At 40.0% G+C, this 19,024-nt stretch overlaps 2 protein-coding genes across 2 annotated transcripts; both read left to right on the top strand.

Moving 5' to 3' along the window:
- Nucleotides 1–6,139: 6,139 nt before the first annotated feature.
- On the top strand, nucleotides 6,140–8,968 carry LOC145578100 (uncharacterized). The gene is made up of 3 exons (XM_081635491.1): nucleotides 6,140–6,922; nucleotides 7,016–8,065; nucleotides 8,183–8,968. The coding sequence occupies exons 1-3, from the start codon at nucleotides 6,140–6,142 to the stop codon at nucleotides 8,966–8,968; spliced, it is 2,619 nt and encodes an 872-aa protein (XP_081491617.1).
- Nucleotides 8,969–11,514: 2,546 nt separating this feature from the next.
- Nucleotides 11,515–16,184, top strand: LOC145578099 (replication factor A protein 1-like). The gene is made up of 10 exons (XM_081635490.1): nucleotides 11,515–11,658; nucleotides 11,742–12,003; nucleotides 12,094–12,193; nucleotides 12,275–12,279; nucleotides 12,477–12,555; nucleotides 12,673–12,784; nucleotides 12,861–13,039; nucleotides 13,122–13,242; nucleotides 13,332–13,427; nucleotides 16,038–16,184. Exons 1-10 carry the CDS (start codon nucleotides 11,515–11,517, stop codon nucleotides 16,182–16,184), a joined length of 1,245 nt encoding a protein of 414 aa, XP_081491616.1.
- Nucleotides 16,185–19,024: the final 2,840 nt, after the last annotated feature.

Here is a 19,024-nt window from a genome sequence, read left to right as displayed (position 1 = left end):
CTTCTGGGAAATATTCCTTCAAAGTCATGGGAGACAACAACTCTTGATCAAGCAAATCTATAGGGAGGACCTTGTGCTTGCTGGCCTCCTTTGATTTCTTTTTTCCTTTTGAAGGCTTGGGTTTTCTCTTTTTTTGTTGCTTTTTTCTATGATATGAAGGTTGTGGTTTAGGAGCATGCACTTGTTTCCTTGGCCTTCTCCTTGTCACCAGTGTCCACCCTTCGTCATCATCTTCATCTTGGGAGTTAACATGTGTTTGGTGTTCAACTTGGAATGAGACTTCATGTTGAATGGGTTGACTCTCCACAAGTATGATCAGTGGCTCCAAACTTCCAAATTGCAAAGTTTGAGCCTGAAATGATGGTTCAGTAGCTACTGAGGCATGATTTGATGTCACTAGCTCGTCGACATCTAGCTCGATTGTCCCATCCTTCGCCAATTGCATAATTTTCTCCTTAAGTGTTATACACTTTTCAATAGGATGACTGATCAACTATGATACGGACAATAATTGGGATCAGATGTCTTGTTCATTTGCTCAGGGCGCTTTGACTCCGGCAACTCGATGATTTTGTTTTCAAGCAATTTGTTTAGCATGCCAGACAAGTCAGAGTTTGGGAAAGGGTACTTCTTAGCTTGAAGCTCTTTCAAAGTGGGTTTATCTTTCGTGAAAAATCTCAAAGATGAACCCTTACTTTCTTCTTTCTTCTTTCCTGAAATCTTGATGGGTGCAGAAGAGGTAGTCACAGACAACGTCTCCTTAGTTGAACTTTTGGAGGACTTGTCATTTTTACAATACTCCTTATTTTCTTTCTTGGCTTCCGAAGCAAGCCCCTTCTTCTTGTTGTAGGTTATCGAGAGTTCCATGTCATGAGCTCTCGTCGGCAACTCTTGAAAAGATCCTGGTTTGATACCCTTTAGGATGTAATGTAGTTCCTAACTCATCCCATTAATGCACATCTCTATGGCAGAGGTTTCAGTCAGTCGATCCTTACATTCCAAACTTAGAGTGCGCCAGCGGTTGATGTAATCAATGACTGGCTCTTCATCCCATTGCGCAGTTTGAGTTAGCTCAGTCATGCTAACGACACGCTCAGTGCTGAAGAACCGCCCCAAAAACTCCATTTCCATTTGATCCCAACTGTCAATGGACTCAGCCTCTAAGTTGGTGTACCAGTCAAAAGCGGTTCCCTTAAGAGAACGAACGAATTGTTTTACAAGCAAGTCACCCTTGGTACCACCATTGCTGTACGTCTCTATGAAGTGTGCAACATGTTGTTTTGGGTTACCCTTTCCATCGAAGAGTTGAAATTTTGGAGGTTGGTATCCAAACGGCATTTTCAGCTCATCTATCCTCCTAGTGTAAGGCTTCACATAACGCCGATTATTATATGAACCTCCCCCTCCAAGTTGGCTCTTGATAGCATTGGCTATCATAGCTTGAACTTGTTCAGCGGTGATTCAATTTTGTGACCCATTTGGCTTTAATTCCATCGATTTAATGCTACCATTTGAGCTGTCATCACTTTTAGTCTCAATCGTTTGTTTCTCAAGCTTCTTTGTCAAAGCAACAATTTGTTCATTTTGTTGTCTGATTTGAGCATCTTTTTCCTCCCCATCTTTCTTTAGCTGTTTAAGGATACTGCTCATTTTAGCCAGTTGTTGTTTGACCGTCTTAGTATGCGTCACCATAACAACAACAAAAGTAGGCTCAGGTGAGATCACACTAAACTCATTGTCATGTCCTTCATCAAAGTGATCAAAGGATGAGTTTGTGTGGGTGACAGGTCGAACGAACCAAACACATGACTCTCATGTGATTTGCGAGTGAAGGACATGAGAGACCTCACAGAAGCAGTAAGACGAGCGCGACTTTTTCGTGCTTTGGTTGGGATTGACGCGGCACGAAAGCTTCTTGCGGCGGAGTCAACAACAACTTGCTTCATCCCTCTAGTAACGATGCCCTCATCAGTTTGGCTGTTAAGCATTTCAGCCAACTCAACAACCCTTTGTTGAGCTGTAGTAGAGATCCTTTTGTCGACAGGGGTCTTTGAGGCCATTTCAAGGTTTTTTTTTTTTTTTTTTTTTTTTTTTTTTCAACGTACGGAAACAGAGATGAGAGGCAGAGATAGTCCCACCGAGCGTGCCAAAATTTGTTTACACAAATTTCGAGTCTAAATAAATAAAGACGGGAAATAAAGCAACAAATGAATTTATATTAATATATGAATTTTGGGTATAATCTCTGTATAAAAGTTTATAATAAAATAAACTAAGTCCTCTGATTCTGTTCGGCAGCTTGACGATGACACGTGTGTGAAACCTGTAGGGTGACGTTTGATGGTGTCAACCTGTATTCAGGGGTTTTGTTTGAATACACCTGAACGAGGGCTTATGAAGCTTAATCCCGTTCAAATGTGTTTGAGTGTATCTGAACAAGTCGGCACGAGTTTGATGTGCTTGTTGACTTACTTCAGAGAGAATTCCGTTTGAGTTTTATGAGCTCTTGGAATAATGATTTGTGGATCTCTTCAACTGATGGAGGAATGGTGTATTTATAAGAGAAAAGAACCCCTTGAGTGGACTTAGTAGGTTTGGGTCTGGCCTATTTTATGACTTAGAAGTCTTTTAACGTGGTCCGTTTAATTTATTTTATAACCCGGATTATATTTGATTAATTCGGATTATTTATTTGGGTGGGCCAAAAAATAATTAAAATGGATTATTCATATGATTTTAACCCAAATTAATTTATTTAATTTAATGTATAACACTCATAAAATTTCCGTGTCTACAATAGTATTTTGGTTACAAGCCCAAATTTCTTGCCTATCAATGCAGTTGAAGTGAACAATACACAGGTTGATGGCCAAGATATTGGAAGGCCACTTTCAGACCAGTGCATGCTGTATCAGAAGACTACGAACCACCCAAGAACTAGCAAGCGCAAACGAGCAATTTCTTCTATGTCTGAACCACCTGCTCCTATAAGGTGTTTCCACTTTCCTTTGTGACCACAACACTTATTTATTTCTATTAAATGGTTAAGAGCAATAGCTCACTTACATTTTTGGCTGCTGCACATATAGGGAAATTGGTGAAACCAGTGAGCAAGGCAGAATAAGAAACCAAAACTTGAAGAAAGCACAAGCTAAGAAAACTAGTAAGTGTGCATGGTATAAATCAGAAAAACATATCATCTTGATTGAATTATAACCAGATCAGTTTTGCATCAAGATCTAAAACTAAAAATATTCATATGTATATAAACTAGCAATATTTGAAAAAGCTTTCAGCATAACAATCAGAAAATAAAATTCAGACTACACAATTTCCTAGCAACATCAGTATCATTACAACCAAATTTCATAATCAAGCCATTAACATGAGCATCCTCATTAGATTCGTCTTTTGTATATTATCCCCACCACAGGTGACGAATTACTATATCACTCTCCATTTTCTCGCCTTCAACAATATCATTTTTCACATCTTCCTTAGCTACTCCAGCACCTTCACCATTAACAGTAATCACAGCATCTTCATCACGTTCTGTGTTCAGCATTTTGGTCTTCCCTGCCTGCACCACAGGCACAAACTCACTAGCATCACTTGCAACATTCTTTCTAACTCTTTTTCCTTCACCAAAACTCCTGATTTCCAAAATCTCATTTGACAGATCATCTAATTTCCTCTTTAGCTTGGTAATCCTCTTCCCTACATCAGAATGAATAGACATTGCATTAGCTAATTTTCCCTGTAAATTAGCTTCCCTTAGCTCTAGCACTCGAAGTCTAGCTTGAATATCGCGCTTTTGCACTGCTGAAAATTTATCCCTATTTCCTCCCATATTTAATTTTTACTTTTAAGAAAAAGCGAAACCTGTAAAATAATCAAAAGGTTTAGGCTAATTTACAATATTACTCTTACCATCTCCTTAAAAACTACAAATCACAATGGCCTTTTCCCTTTTATAATGAGTTGGCCTCCTGTCGTCTAAAATTGTAACTATCTTGTTAAATAGGGAAAAAAAAGGCTAGGCAATATTTAACATACAGTTACTCAACAACAATGAAACCTATATTAGATGCTAAAAGCTAAGAACATCAGAATCTTTTTTTGTAGCATGTGATTATTTCACATTTTTTTTAATTTTTAAAAGCTAAGAATTGAGAATGGGAGGAAGTGCTTATTTCACAGGTTTGTTTTAAAAGTAAGGTGCCAAGTATTTATTGCAAGAGAAAGAAAGTAATAAACACTTCAGTACTCATTGTCCATAAGACAAAAGGTTGGCACATAAATACTATGTATAAGCAGTGACCACTAATTAATGCTAGCTTACCAACAAAATTGTATAGAAACATAAAAATGAAACTTGACTTAGTGAATTTTTTTTACCTATAATAAACTTATCAATCAAATTATGAATAAGCATTTGTGTCTAATGATATACTGCCTGCTGAGTTAGTTCTTAATGGTTGAACTCTTAAAGATTGATTTCAAAATTCTCATGTCATAGAAGCAGCTACTGGTCCTTCTCAAAAGCGGGTGACGAAACAACCTACTGCTAAAAAAACAAGTAAGCTTTGCTGACCATATTTGCTTAAACTCTTGTTTTGCATTGTAACATACTAATAAATTGCTGCGGCTTTCACTGGATGGATAGCAAAACCCCCTGCTGCTATGGTAGGCTTAAAATTACCTGCTGCTTCTTTGAAGCTCAAACCACCTCATTATTGTAAGCACTGTAATGCAAAAAAATTCCAACACAAATCACTTCATTTCTGTTGTGGAAATGGATCTATTGCATTAGTCACTAATGATTATCCTCCTGCATTATATAGACTTTTAACAACTGATGACGATGATGCACTGCACTTTAGACAATATATCCGTTTATATAATAACTTATTTGCATTTAGCTCTTTGGGTGGAAAATATGATTCAGATACACAAAAAGGAATTTATGTCTTTAAATTGCATGGTCAAATTTATCATAACTTGCTTGATTTAATCCCTGGTGATGAAGGCCCTAAATATTTGCAACTTTATTTTTATGATGGCCAATTTGAAGCAGCTGCTAGGGCAGACTGCTTTAAACAAATCAGACAACATATTATCAACATACTTATGGAGGTGACGGAGCATAATCCATACGCTCGGTTTTTCAGATCTTTGAGAAAAATTGATATCCAGGAAGACACATAAATTCTCATTAACAAAAACACTGTTGTAGATCAGCGAGTTTATAATGCTCCTACAACAGATGAAGTAGCTGTAATCTGGCCTGATAATATATCATCAAGCAAGTCCAAGAGCCCATACATTGTTGTAAGAGGAAGATCAACGATTCTCATCGTATATACCATAATTACGATGCTATGATCCTCTGCAGTACCCGCTCTTATTTCCTTATGGTGATTGTGGTTGGAGTCAAGGTATGACAAAAAACAACTGTGCATCTCAGGAGCAAATAAACACTGCTATGTCTTCTGCAATACATACAGAGGAAGATGTGCTTGAACAAGAAGCAAGCCGTAAGCTTCAAAACTCAGTAACAAATTTGCTTCTTTTAATCATAACTTTTTGCCCTTCACTATATGCCTTGCCTGACATACATTGCAACCACACTGATTTCAGGCTTAGCAGATGCAAGCGGTAGTTCAGATAGGCATACTTCGCCTCGTGAATATTATGCTTACAAGCTGCAGTACCGTCCAAATAACATGCTGCTCTGGGCAGGCCGATGTCTTCAGCAATATATAGTCGATATGTATGTGAAAATCGAAAATACTCGACTAGACTTTTTCCGACACAATCAGCAGGCAATCAGAGCTGTTTTGTACCAAGGGATCTTAGACTCGATTGAGAATGGTGAAACTAATGCCATAAATGTAGGGCGGCGAGTTATATTACCACCGACTTTTATTAGTGGTCCACGTGACATGAAGCGCCGTTACTTAAATGCAATGGCTTTAGTGCAGCGCTTTGGTAAGCCTGATTTGTTTGTCACAATGACCTGCAATGCAAACTAGCCATAGATCAAAGCAGAATTGGCTCCTAAGGAAGCAACTCAAAACCGACCAGATCTTGTTGCTCGTATTTTCCGGTCTAAACTGATCTGCTTGAAAAAGCAATAATGAAGAAACATATCTTTGGAAAAGTTGGAGCTATGATATATGTGGTTGAATTTCAAAAAAGGGGTCTTCCTCATGCACACTTCCTTATTATCTTAAAACCAAGTTGCAAAATCAAAAACCCATCAGATTTCGATCGCTTTGTCTCTGCAGAATTACCCCCCCACAGCTCTCCAGCACTCTGGAAAATTGTAGTCTGGCATATGATGCATGGGCCATGTGGAGAAATTAATCCTGATTGTGCATGTATGACTGCAAAGCAAAATAGTCCTTTGTCTTGTAAATATGGCTATCCAAAATTTTTTTTGCAAGAAACAACCAACCACGATGATGGATATCCCATGTACAAAAGAAGGAATACGGGAGAAAGTGTCCAAATTCGGGGTGCAAGCCTTGATAACCGCTGGGTCATTCCATACAATCCATACCTTTCTATGTTATTTGATTGCCATTTGAATGTAGAAGTATGCTCATCTATTAAGGCTGTGAAGTATCTATACAAGTATGTCTACAAAGGCCATGACAGAGTTTCTTTCAATGTTGTTGGCAGAGAAAATAATTCTGAAGATGAAATAGAAAGGTTTCAGTCTGGTCGATGGGTGTCGCCATGTGAGGCAGCTTGGAGAATTTTTTCCTTTGATCTTTTTGAGATGCACCCTCCTCTGCAACAATTGGCTGTGCACTTGGAAAACATGCAAACAGTTCAGTTACGGGCTCATGAACAACTAGATTCTGCTGTTCTGAATGATCGTAGATCCAAAACTCAATTGACAGAATTTTTCAAGGCAAATGCAGCCTCTCCTCAAGGTATAGGATACCTTTACAGTGAATTTATGGAGCACAACAGATAGGATGCTAGTAAGAAAGCATGGTTTCAGAGGCAAAATAAGAAACTTGTGGTTGGTCGGCTGGCAAGTGTTACACCAGTAGAAGGAGAACGATTATTCCTGCGACTACTGCTGATAAATGTACGCAGTCCTAAATCATTTACTAATCTTCGAACTGTTAATGGATTACTTTGTGCCACTTTTCAAGAAGCAGCTATTAAAAGAGGTCTATGTGAGGAAGACAATGTAGTTCATGCATGTTTGGCTGAAGCAGCAGAAATTCACTTGCCAACTGCCTTACGCCTCTTATTTGCAGTTGTTTGTGTATTCTGCACCCCCAGTGACCCCAATAGACTTTGGCAGCGATTCTACAATGATCTATCTAATGATTACAGACATGCCAATCCTCTGAATGAAGTCTGTGTTAGGTTGCAAACTATACAGTCAATCGAACGCCATTTAGAGTCTATGGGAAAATCATTAGCTCATTTCCAACTTGACCACTTACATGAAGAGGTGCCAGAAGAGCTCACCAGAACTAAAGACATCATTAATGCTTTAGATGCACCTATTCCTCAAGAGTGTATTGATTGTAGAGGCAAACTTAACTCAGCTCAACAAATTGCATTTAACAGAATTATTTCTCAAGTTGAATCAGGAAAGCCTGGCTGTTTCTTCGTTGACGATCCTGGAGGAACTGGTAAGACATTTTTATACAATGCCTTATACGCAGAAGTGCGCATGGCAGGGAAGATTGTTCTCCCAACAGCAACATCAGGCATTGTTGCAACAAACATACCTTCTGGGAGGACAGCGCACTCGAGGTTTAAAATTCCTCTAGATTTAGAAACACCTCTTGCTTGTGTCGTTCCTAAACAAGGCAACTTAGCTGCTTTAATCAAAGAAACAACTCTGATTATTTGGGATGAAGCTTCAATGGCGAAAAAAGAAAACATTGAATCAGTTGAGCTTTTGCTACGTGATTTTTGTGACTCAGAACAGCAATTTGGTGGGAAGGTTGTAGTATTTGGGGGAGATTTTAGGCAGGTTCTGCCGGTTGTTCCTCGCAAAACTCAAAGAGAAGCTGTTGTAGCAAGCCTGGTAAACTGACATATCTGGCCTTGGCTAGAAAAGTTACACCTTACTGAAAACATCAGAGCAAGAGAGGATCTCCCATATGCATCATTTTTACTAAGTTTGGGCAATGGCCAACTACAGTCTACTGGAAATGCTTATGTTCAAGTTCCTCCTCACATTGTGAGCTATTATCATGAAGGCGATGATCCTATCAATCACCTAGCTGCTACTGCATTCCCAAAGTTAGAGCATGCAACTTTTACACCAGATATCTTCGCAAAGAGGGCCATTCTCACACCATTAAATGATGCAGTTGACTCCATCAACACATTTCTCATTAATAAATTCCCAGGAAACCCTGTTGTTTACAAGAGCTTTGACAACATGCTAGATGATAACTGTGCAATTTACCCAACCGAGTTCCTAAACCAGCTTGCCCTTGGTGGTATGACACCACATGAACTTGTTCTAAAAATAAACAGTCCTGTAATATTGCTCAGAATTATTGATCAAGCAGATGGCTTGTGCAATGAAACACGTCTTATATGCAAGTCTTTCAGAAGGAATGTGATTGTTTGTTCTATAGCTACTGGTCATCGCCAAGGAGAACTTGTATTAATTCATCGTGTTAATCTCCGACCTCCATCATCAACAAAATATCCTATTCAGTTTGAGCGAATACAATTCCCTCTTAAGCTCAGCTTTGCAATGACAATAAACAAATCTCAAGGCCAGACATTAAGCCAAGTGATAGTTTACCTCCCACGGCCATGCTTTTCCCATGGACAGCTATATGTTGCACTATCAAAAGCAAAGAAATCAGATAAAGTGACTGTAATCACACCACAGCCTGCTGAGCACCACACATCACCGATACTGAAAAACGTTGTAGCGTACGATGTTTTGCAATTATCTGGCATAACATGATCTATCAATTTAAAGGTATAACTCCCTATCTACTAAATCTACCAGTTAATTTTCAGTTAATTATTCTCCATATCTTAACTAATATAATCTTAAACATGTTATAAATGCAGGGGAATGCGCTTTATATATCTTTGTAACTAAACGGACAAGGTTAATTGTTCTAAATCTTTGTAACGCCTTTTCGGTTAAGCACACATTTAGATTTTGTTGAAAGTGCAACTATTTATTGCTAATTACTATGGTTATATTATGTACTATATTACTTATGTAACTTTTGCATGTAATTGTTTTATGCACTATTCAATATACTTATGCCATCCTAGGTAACTTGAAATTGGTAACACAAAAATAGCAAAATCCTAGGTTTTCCAACCATATAGCCCAAAAAATTGTTTCTGATTTTATAAAAGGCAAATCTTATCTTTACTTTTTGGATTACACCTTTACTATTACAGTTGTATTGCAGCAAAACCTCATTCATTCTATTATCCACAAAATAAATGTCCTTATTTACTTTTCCTGCACACACCTTATTAACTGCTGGTCAATACTATATTACACCTTAATCTACTAAAAAATTTAGAATTCCTACACAGCAGGTTCCCTGCCATTTTCTTACTTTATACACTTCATTATCTGTTGGACAATAAAACACTTCAAAGCATAGTAGAATACATTGGACATTACAAGGAACCTCATGTTAAATCTAAAAGACTCTTCTTCTATTAAAGATGCTAACATTTCAGAGTGAACATTTACTTCACACTTTACTCTTTGTCACTTTGATTCTCTGTTGCTGTGTGCTAGCAATAACTGCTTGCAAGTCCACCTTAACAAGGTACGTCCATATATGCTTTTGGTCTTCAATTTAACTCCAGCTTTTTCATTGTTTTTTAAAAATATTTTCAGCTTAACAATGGCATGCTGGATTCTATAGTCAAATGGCAATAGTAGACCACAGACACTAGCTCCTGCTTACTTGCTAGAACCATTATCATACCATCTTAGCTAAATACCATGTTTTAAATTATATGGCACGTAAATATAATTAGCATAGCAATCTGAATTTTTTTTTCAGGTTGATCAAATACTGAATTTGAACAATGTGCATTGCATAGCTTTCTAGATTCGAATGTCACATTTTACAGACCATTCACCATACATTATATTAAAATGCAAATTTGTACCCTTTACACTAACTCTTGATAGTACCTTGTATTCTCTAATATAAATGCTATCCTTAAAAAAGAAGCTCATTTTGGTACACTTAGTTGTAGAGCTTTGTTTTACCAAGGCTACAAATTTATTTTATACTAGACTTGGTTGCTAAGATGCTAATAGTTCATGGACTTTACATGAACTGCTTAATTTGTGCTCAATATCAGCTACCCATATTAAGTCTGACTTATTTGAGTTACAGCACAATGCCTTGTAATAGTCAGGGTTATCTTTATTTTCAATTTCACATGGTAAGCATGCGTTTTTCTTCAACCTTATACTGAATAGCTTAGTTTTTCATATAAAGTGGAAAAGAATTCACAAAACAGATTAGTTTAACATATATAGTGAAAAAGAAAGAACTAATGCTTACCAAACATAAAGACAATAGATAGATTCACACAACACCAAATACATAGCTACTACTACTTACAGAATACAGCTTACAACAATAATAATTACTACTTAAAAAATCCAAAGATAAAGTACAAATTGATAACATAGCAATAGATAACTGCTACTACTTTGAAAATCCAACTTATAGTTGGTAATACATAACAACATCAAAGTGCTATTACTTAAGAACTAACTATAATAAGCTTAGAAGCCTAGAACAAGTGTGGATATAAATTGATTGTTCCCTTAGAAAGAACCACCATAGGAAGCATCATTCTCTGGTGAATATGAAGGGCTTGAATGGCGGTGGATATCATCACAAGTATAATTAAAGTTAAACTTGCTGGTCCCCTCTTTTGGAGTTTCTTTCTTTGGACTTGGCTACTTATCTGCACCACTGCTTCTAAATTCTCCACCTTTTTCTCAAGAGCAGCAACCCTTTCCTCCAAAGACTCTGAGTTTGGCTGGTTGGGAAGGTCAGCTTGCTTAGTGCTTTCCATCTTAGCCTTGCCTTTGCTGGCCATTGTTATCTACTTAGTTTTGAAAACACTAAGATTAAATACTGGTAAAGAAAATGAAAGAAAAGCTTGTGATTTTATGAAGACTTACTTCCTTTTATATATGACTAGGTCACATTTTATTACTTGGAAGTTAAAACTATGCCCTGCTGCAGTTATTTATTCATACCTAGATTTTCCCATGTGCCTTAGCATCGAATACTAATGACACAAACTTATAAAATAGAACAAATATCATCCCATGTTGTTTGTACTTTTCTTTTACTCAATTATAACACATTATATAGCTGTTGTGCAACATCTTAAGATGGTCATTATTGCTAACCAACAATACATAAAGTGTGACACAAAAGAAAAAAACCTCATTAAAATTATAATACATGTAACAACTCTTTTTACATTGATGCCCCATAGATGAAACCCGACTACACATCTTTGGACAGGCTTTCACCAATAACAAAAGCATACAAAGTGCGAGTCACTGTTAAAGAAAAGTCTCCAATTCGATCTCCTCCTAACAAAAAAAGTTTCCAAAAACTGGTTTTTGAAGATGAAGAGGTATATGCCAACATTTACACTTCTTCTGTTCACATTTGTGGTTCAATGCTACTTAACATAAATTTATTTGTCTTGCATTACAGGGACACAGCATGATAGCTACTTTGTTTGGAGATGAATGTGACCACTTCCAAAAAGTCTTTGAATACAAAAAAAAGTATGAAATTGCTAATGCTCCAGTCAGAACAGTGAACCCCAAATTCAGTTCATTCCTAGGAGAATGTGAGCTGACCTTTGGAGGCATGACTAGGATCCAAGCTGTTGATCGAACCAAGGGGCCTGTTTTGCCAGAATACATTCCTATTGCTAATGTTCCTAAGACAAGTGGTCAAGAAGACCGGTTTGGTAAGCTGCTTGTATTTTCTAAATTACATGTTCCTGCCTCAAAACATATCATCTTTAAGCATAATGAGCTCAATGGTTGTTGTTTTCTAGATTTTCTAGGTGTGGTAGTCCACATGGAAGATGTGCGCCAAGTGACATACAAGTCAGGTAGGGTTGCTGATGTGCACGATATCAGCATTGTTGATGAAAGGTAACAAATCTATTACCAAACTAACACCTCTAACAATATACCTGCAACAATATACTAATCTACTATTCCTTGCATTTGCAGCACTGGTACTAGACCCATGATCATCTCAGCATGGGGTTAACTTACAACTTCAGACTGTGAACTCCTCAAAGATTGGGCATCCAATCCCTTGGTTGTAAGCTTAACTTCTCTAAAGCCTGCAACTCACAGAGGTTATACACATTTACACTATCTATTAATTTATATGTTCTGGCAAATCAAGTTGTTGATGCTATCTTCACAGGCTTTTCTCTTCAATCAAGCATGTCTACAACAATTGACCCAGCCCCTGTTGGTGAAAAAGTCGAGGCTTTAAGAGCTTGGTAAATAAACAAACTAAGTACTCATGATCATTCCTCAAATTACATTGCATCATAGAAACTTATTTTAAGCTCCCTTGATTAAACTAACTTCTTTCTACCCTTTTGTTATGTCAATAGGGCCCATACACATCCAGATGTCATTGCTGACTACATGGCAAGGCAACTTGAATTCATTACTGTTGGTGCTGAACCAGTTCCTACGACACTTGATCAAATCATCAGTAAAACTGTGAGCCTCTCTGTCAGCTACTCCCTATCCCATTCCCACCAATACTTACTTTGTTATCTCACACCTATTCATCTAGGTTGACAACACTGTCCAAGAAGAAGTGTACACAATCACAGTCACAATTCCAGATGCACAATTAAGCAACATCATTGCTTATATTGGCTGTGATGGTTGTGGTAAACGATGTGGCGTTGCTGCAAATGTGCCATTTTTCTGCCCACATTGCCCTAACAAAAAATGCACTTCCACTGAAAGGTACACTTTCTTTTTCAGCATCCTTATATTGTGCAACCAGGACCCTTCCCAATTAAAATACACTGACACCGGTACATTGCAGAGTCAATTTTACCTTTGATGCTGCAGACAACACCGGAACTTTTCGTCTAACTGCCTTTGGCCCTGTACGTGAACAAATCCTCCAACTGCCTACATCAGAAATCTTTGAGAGGAAAATCAAGGTTCCTATTTAAGCATACAAATACCTTATTCAGTACCATCTCCTATTTATATCTATTTTTGAAATGACACTTTCTTCTATTTCTCTCAGGATGATTGGAGTGACTTTGATCACCTTGCTGCAGCTCTGAAAACCACACCAATGCACATCATACTTCACACAGCACAGTCATTAAACAGGGCAGGGGTGCTTAGGTGGGTAGTACAGTCAGTTTCCCGCCCCTGAATACCTGATCTACTGATCTAAGGGCTCGTATCAGAACACATCGTTCCTGATAAGCATTGCTTATCATTTTGAGTAGTGTTCTTGTTTGAGACCTTATTGACTGCTGTTAGTATGTTAGCTCTTCTCTGACCATTTACCAAACATTACTCCTTTTGCTTAGCACTTGAACCTTGCTTTAGTTGCTATAGCTGTATGGACAACTTACTGTTTTTGCCTTACATGCACTTTCACTTAGGCTTACAAACAATGTCTATTTTGCATGCTTAACTAATACATGAATTCAGCAATTCCTTATATAATATACTCTAATGTTTCACAATCAATGTATGCACTCTGCCAATTAGAAGCATCTGTTAATAATTCTATTGTTTATCCCTTATTACTTGAGATTACACTCACTCATGTAATTAATTCTTTGCATAACTACCCTATACAGACACTCTAGATCATGAAATAATTTAAGAAAATTACCAAAAAAAGGAAATACTTGTAATGTGTGAATCAGCTGTTCAAATTAAAAACATATCAGCATTTCAATTGTTTCTGTGATTTATTTCCTTACTAATGGTCAATCGTGATGCTTTTTCCCTTCAAAATTCACACAATATCACATTATTTTACATCACTGATTTTGGTTTCCTTTCTTAAAAATTTATTTTAGTGAATTTGTAACAATTGTTTTAATGAAATTTAATGTGTAAAAAACCCCAAATTCATCGTTTTAAATATAAGTATAAGCTGATTTGCTGTGTAGCAAGTGAAGAAATTAGATTTCAATATACAATTCTTTTCTCTATTCTACTTGAGTCCATTAAGATACAACCACCCATCAAAACCAGAAACATATTCAAAATGCTACGAAATGTGACTATTGAAGAAATATCTAACCAGAAAATTTCATTAACATCTTTATCTACTCAGAGTAAGAAACCTCAGGGAGATATTTGCCATTGTTGTACATTCAATGTTTTCCATTTTAGCTAACACTGCAGTTGATAATTTGCTGCTAATTTAAATGTATTCTTGGCTCCAAATTATGATCTCTGCCATCTGCAATCTAGACTCCTCAAAGTCTTCTCCTTTTCTCTCTAATGTGTAAAATGATTATCTTCTAATTTAGTTGTATCTGAACATAGTATGTTAAGCCCTCAATTTGGATTTGGTCAATCAAAACTACTATTGGTAATTTGACTAAATAATAAAGAAATTTACTCTTTCCTTGAAATCCAGTTCAAAAAATACCTTTAAAATTGAAAAGCATAGTGAACTTTGCAATATAAACTCAAATTGTTTCGGGTGGTCACAATGGGACCTTGCCGAAAGTCCTGATAAGTGGTGAAGACTTGGCTTGGTCCAAATGACGCTGGGCCAAGGGTTTTCTGCACAGCAAGCACACGTAAATTGGCCTCGGGGGTTGTGCCGAGGAAGGCTCCTCCGATGCTGAAGGTTTTTATACCTTAGCATAATGAGGAGAAATGGGCTTGTAGTCGTACAGGCTGACCATGTTGACTGGGCCGCTGACTTGACTCTGACTTGGCAGGATTGCAAACTTGGGCCTTGACCTTGGCTTGTAATTGAATCATTTATGAATCAAGCCCAATTAGGCTTAATTGGACCCAAACAACTTGCCCCCCAGACCCGATTTGGAAGAATGACGAGTCGGGTTTGAATTTAATAAAAATGGAGGGAAATAAATGATTTAATTAAATAAAAAAGATTTAAAATTTTAAACAGTCATTAACGAAATAACTGTCATTTGGATAATTAGTGGGAAGTTAGACGGATAATGGGCAGTTAATCGAAGAAAGTGTTTAACGGTTACTTAGTAAGGTATTTAGGAGAAATTAAGTGCAGGGACCTTTGAACTTCCCATTTCTGGAAAATATAAGGCCGGTTTTCGCACTCTCTCTCCTCACTTCTTCACGAATTCACACTCGAACTCACGAAAAACCCCTGATTCCGCTTCAAAACTTCACTAAATTCCCGAGATTAAGAACTTGAAATCGAAATTCGTTGTTCTAAACTCGTAGTCCGGCAAATTCCGCTTCAGATCAAGGTAATTTCCTTATATTTCTCTTCGATTTTTCTTGAATTTTGAAAGTACTCTCCTTCTTTCGACTTTTCCTTCGAAAATCCGACAATGGTTAGAGGTAGAGCGCGTCAACCCCGACGACCTGGTCAGGCTCGGGATCCGAGGGACCGAGTCGACACTTGGAATGGGGAAAGAGTCGGGGCTGACCCTGAAGGGGGTATCCGGGCAACCCCTTTGTCTTCGGCACCTCCCCAAGGAACGGGAGAGGCTGGTGTCTTTGGGCAGGAGGAAGTTCCCGCTGCCGCACCGTGGAGCTTGCTTCCTGGGTACAATGAGTGGCAGAATCCCGAAGCCATTTTGGCTATGATGGGGAACATTCCTTACTCCTAGTGGGTCCGGAACGCTGAGGCCTACCACTTCGCCGAACAACTCGAGTTGCACTACGGCATTTTGGAGGCGGATGGGTATTGGTGCCGAATTCCCACGGCCACAGATAGGATTCATCGTCCACCTCCTGGATATGTGGGGGTGTACACTAGGCAACTGCAATACGGGCTGCGATTCCCCTTAAATCCCTTCGTGAGGGATCTGCTAAGAAAGTACAAGATCTTCCTGTGCCAGTTAACGTCTGTCAGCATCTGAAGGGTGATGACGTATCTTTGGGTGTGCCGGTTCTTCAGTCATGAGCCGAATCTGCACTGTTTTTAAAAGCTGCACAAGCTCGTGCCGAACACTCAGAGCAGGTATGGTCAGCACGGCTCTGGCTGGTGGAGGATTGAGAATCACCCACAGTATTTAACCATGTGGCCGAACGATTCCTCGAATAAGGACTGGAGAGGTCAATGGTTCTGGGTTAGGGCACCCGCAGACCCCGAACATCCTTACTTCTTCGGCGCTCCACGCTACCTATCCGAGCCCGACCCAGACCCAGACATGCTAGACTTGGGTCCCGAAGATGTTGATGCTGCTACCCATCCCAGTTATTAGCAAGCTTTTATCTTCGGGAAGAAGGAAAATCCTAGAGGGATCGGCCAGCTGAAGCACATACCGGAGACTTGGCTCCCTGACTCCCATTACGCTTTCTAAGAGAATATGTTGGCCGCTGTCGGCCTCAGCCGAAAGTTTAGAGATGGTAAGCACATTCGGCTGGGGCCGACGACTAGCATTCCTTTGCTTTTATTTTGTTTCGCACTTATTTCAGTGCTTTTTGGCGTCCACTTCGTTGCACTGATTTATTCTTTTTACTTTTCAGAGATAAACGAGAGCAACTCAGGGATTGACTACAATCGCCTGGGGGTAAACGCCGAAAAGGTAATACTCGACTGAGCCCCGGCGATCACTGATCCAAAGGACCATCCGTTGCACCTGCATTCGACGGGCCTTCAGATTGAGGCTGCTGCAAACTATCTGAAGCAAAAACCTTGGTGGGCTAAGCGGGATCCTCTGAGACGTTTGTTACCTGAAGAAGAGGAGGCCGCTCGGACAACTGAAGAAGTTACTAGGGCAATTGAAGCCTTAGAAGGAGTCGAAGGGACCTCCCGAGCTGCCGAAGAGGAAGCAGCAACAGACGAGGCTCGGCTGAGCACCTTGGTAAGTTCTTCAGCATTTAGGGTTTTGTTTTTTTTTTTACTCAAACCCTTCTTGCCCCCCATTTCTGCAGCCTGAGGAAGAGAGCATGAGAGAGGGAAAGGCTCCTATACGCCCCGAAGATCTTTCTGAGTCTTCGGATTCTGAAGACATGGATGAGCAACCTCTTGTCCAAACGAAGAGGAGAAGAACGGGTCCAGCTGTAGTGGGCCTGGATGACTTCGAGCTGAGGTCGATGCTCGGCGTAGTTATAAGGGAACCTGTCGCAGACAGAGGCAGGGTTCCTAGAGGTTCGAGGGGTCCTCCACCCCCAGTTCAACCACCACCACCAATCCCGTCTCCCTCGAATATCCCTCCACCTTCCCAAATCCAAGAAATGAAGGTAGACTAGAAGACTCCTGATCCAAAGGATGGGGTCCAGGAGGAGGTGTCGAACCAGGAGAGCGTTGCTGAACTCCCTGGTGACGAAGCTGAAGAGGCGGCTGCAAATGAAAAAGCGGCCGAAACCACTATTGATGAGGGCTTCACTGCTGAAATTCAGCAAGAAGTCGATGCTTTTTTGGACCAGCCTGAAGGAGGGGCTGAGATGATTAACTTGGAGGACGCTGCTGAGGAGACGAGGGAGTAGAACGCTGAAGTCCCTTCGTCCTCCATTCCTTCATTTCATACCTTCAGGTCTGAAGACATGGGATTCCACGCCCCCTTCATCAATGTTTCGGACAGTGTCCGGGAAACAATTTGGGGCCGCCGAAAAGAAGCTGCGGCCTTCTTCGGCGACTTTGCCGGCATGTCCGAAGTGGAACGGGCAAGGGAGTGGTCGCTCAAGGCTACTGCTGGAATGGGGGAGTCCAGCAGAAGGGTCCCTGACCCTGTAGTAGACAACCAACGACTGCTGATGCAGGTGCTTGCTCATCTTTATTTATTTCTTGCAACTTTAGCTCTTCAGTTAAGTTTTTTATTTTTTTTTACACTAACTTGTGCCCTGGTTGCCAGGTCGTGCACAATTAGACTCTTACTGTAGAGCTGATAGACAATCTCCAGAACAAGCTGGAGATTGCCCAAGTTGAAGCAACGCTGGCCGAGATGAAAGTCAAGGCTGCCGAGGAGAAGCAAGCCGAGGCCCAGAGATACGAGAAGCAGGCTGCCGAGGCTCTCCAGAACTTCTGCAAGGCCATGTAGAATGAAATCTTCCCCACTCTACTTGAAGGGGAGAAGCTCATCAATGAATATGGGGTCGTTGACATCCCCGGCTTTAGGGTTGATGTAGAGCGCCGAATTGCTGAGGAGGTCAACACAAGGGTGGCCCTTCAAACCCAAGAGCTGCTGTCAAGGGTAGAGGTCCTGGAGGCCCAGGAGAAAGCTGCCGAAGAGGCAATTAAGGCCAAGGATGATCAGATCTCTCAGGCCAGTGCTGCTGCTGAGGCCCAAAATCAGAAGCTTCAAGATCTGGAGAATCGGCTGAAGGCTAAAGAGGATGATCTGACCCAGGCTGACATTACAATTGGCTTTGTCCGGGACCAGCTGAAGAACACCAATGATACCGCCAACAGAGTTCAGCTGGAACTGGACGAGGCCAAGCGGAAACTGGCGGATCAGCAGGAGGCTTCTCAGAAAAGCATGGAGGAAGCCCAAAAGAAGCTGGCCGATGCTGAGGCTCAGCTCGCTGAGAGGGTTTACACCGTGGCTCAGTACTCAAAGGCTTTCAACAACGGGTACAAGGTGGCCCGAAGACTGGCCCTTCATGCAGCTCTGGACCTTGACCGGTACCAATGTGAAATTTGGGCTGAAGACCCCAAAGATCCTCATATGGAGTTCGCCAGTTAGGCTGAGATAGATCTGGAGATCCGTCTCCAAGCTGAGGAAATGGAGGATGCTGAAGCTGAGGAAGCTGAGAACAAAGAGAGAGAAACTCAAGCTCAAGTTCAACCCGCTTCTTCAG

This window comes from Chenopodium album, chromosome 14, assembly GCF_948465745.1.
Source record: "Chenopodium album chromosome 14, dcCheAlbu1.1, whole genome shotgun sequence".
Taxonomy (NCBI): Eukaryota; Viridiplantae; Streptophyta; class Magnoliopsida; order Caryophyllales; family Amaranthaceae; genus Chenopodium; species Chenopodium album.
Note: the sequence above shows the minus strand (reverse complement) of the source record. Positions and strands in the feature narration are given on the sequence as shown.

Excerpts from the sequence above, each read along its gene's own strand:
- LOC145578099 (XM_081635490.1), top strand. The coding sequence starts at position 11,515 with ATGAAACCCGACTACACATCTTTGGACAGGCTTTCACCAATAACAAAA. Across the intron at positions 12,556-12,672 it reads GTCGAGGCTTTAAGAGCTTG|GGCCCATACACATCCAGATG; the intron begins GTAAATAAACAA and ends TTATGTCAATAG. Across the intron at positions 13,040-13,121 it reads AAATGCACTTCCACTGAAAG|AGTCAATTTTACCTTTGATG; the intron begins GTACACTTTCTT and ends GGTACATTGCAG.
- LOC145578100 (XM_081635491.1), top strand. The coding sequence starts at position 6,140 with ATGAAGAAACATATCTTTGGAAAAGTTGGAGCTATGATATATGTGGTT. Across the intron at positions 6,923-7,015 it reads AATTGACAGAATTTTTCAAG|AGGCAAAATAAGAAACTTGT; the intron begins GCAAATGCAGCC and ends GCATGGTTTCAG. Across the intron at positions 8,066-8,182 it reads AAGCTGTTGTAGCAAGCCTG|TCTACTGGAAATGCTTATGT; the intron begins GTAAACTGACAT and ends GGCCAACTACAG.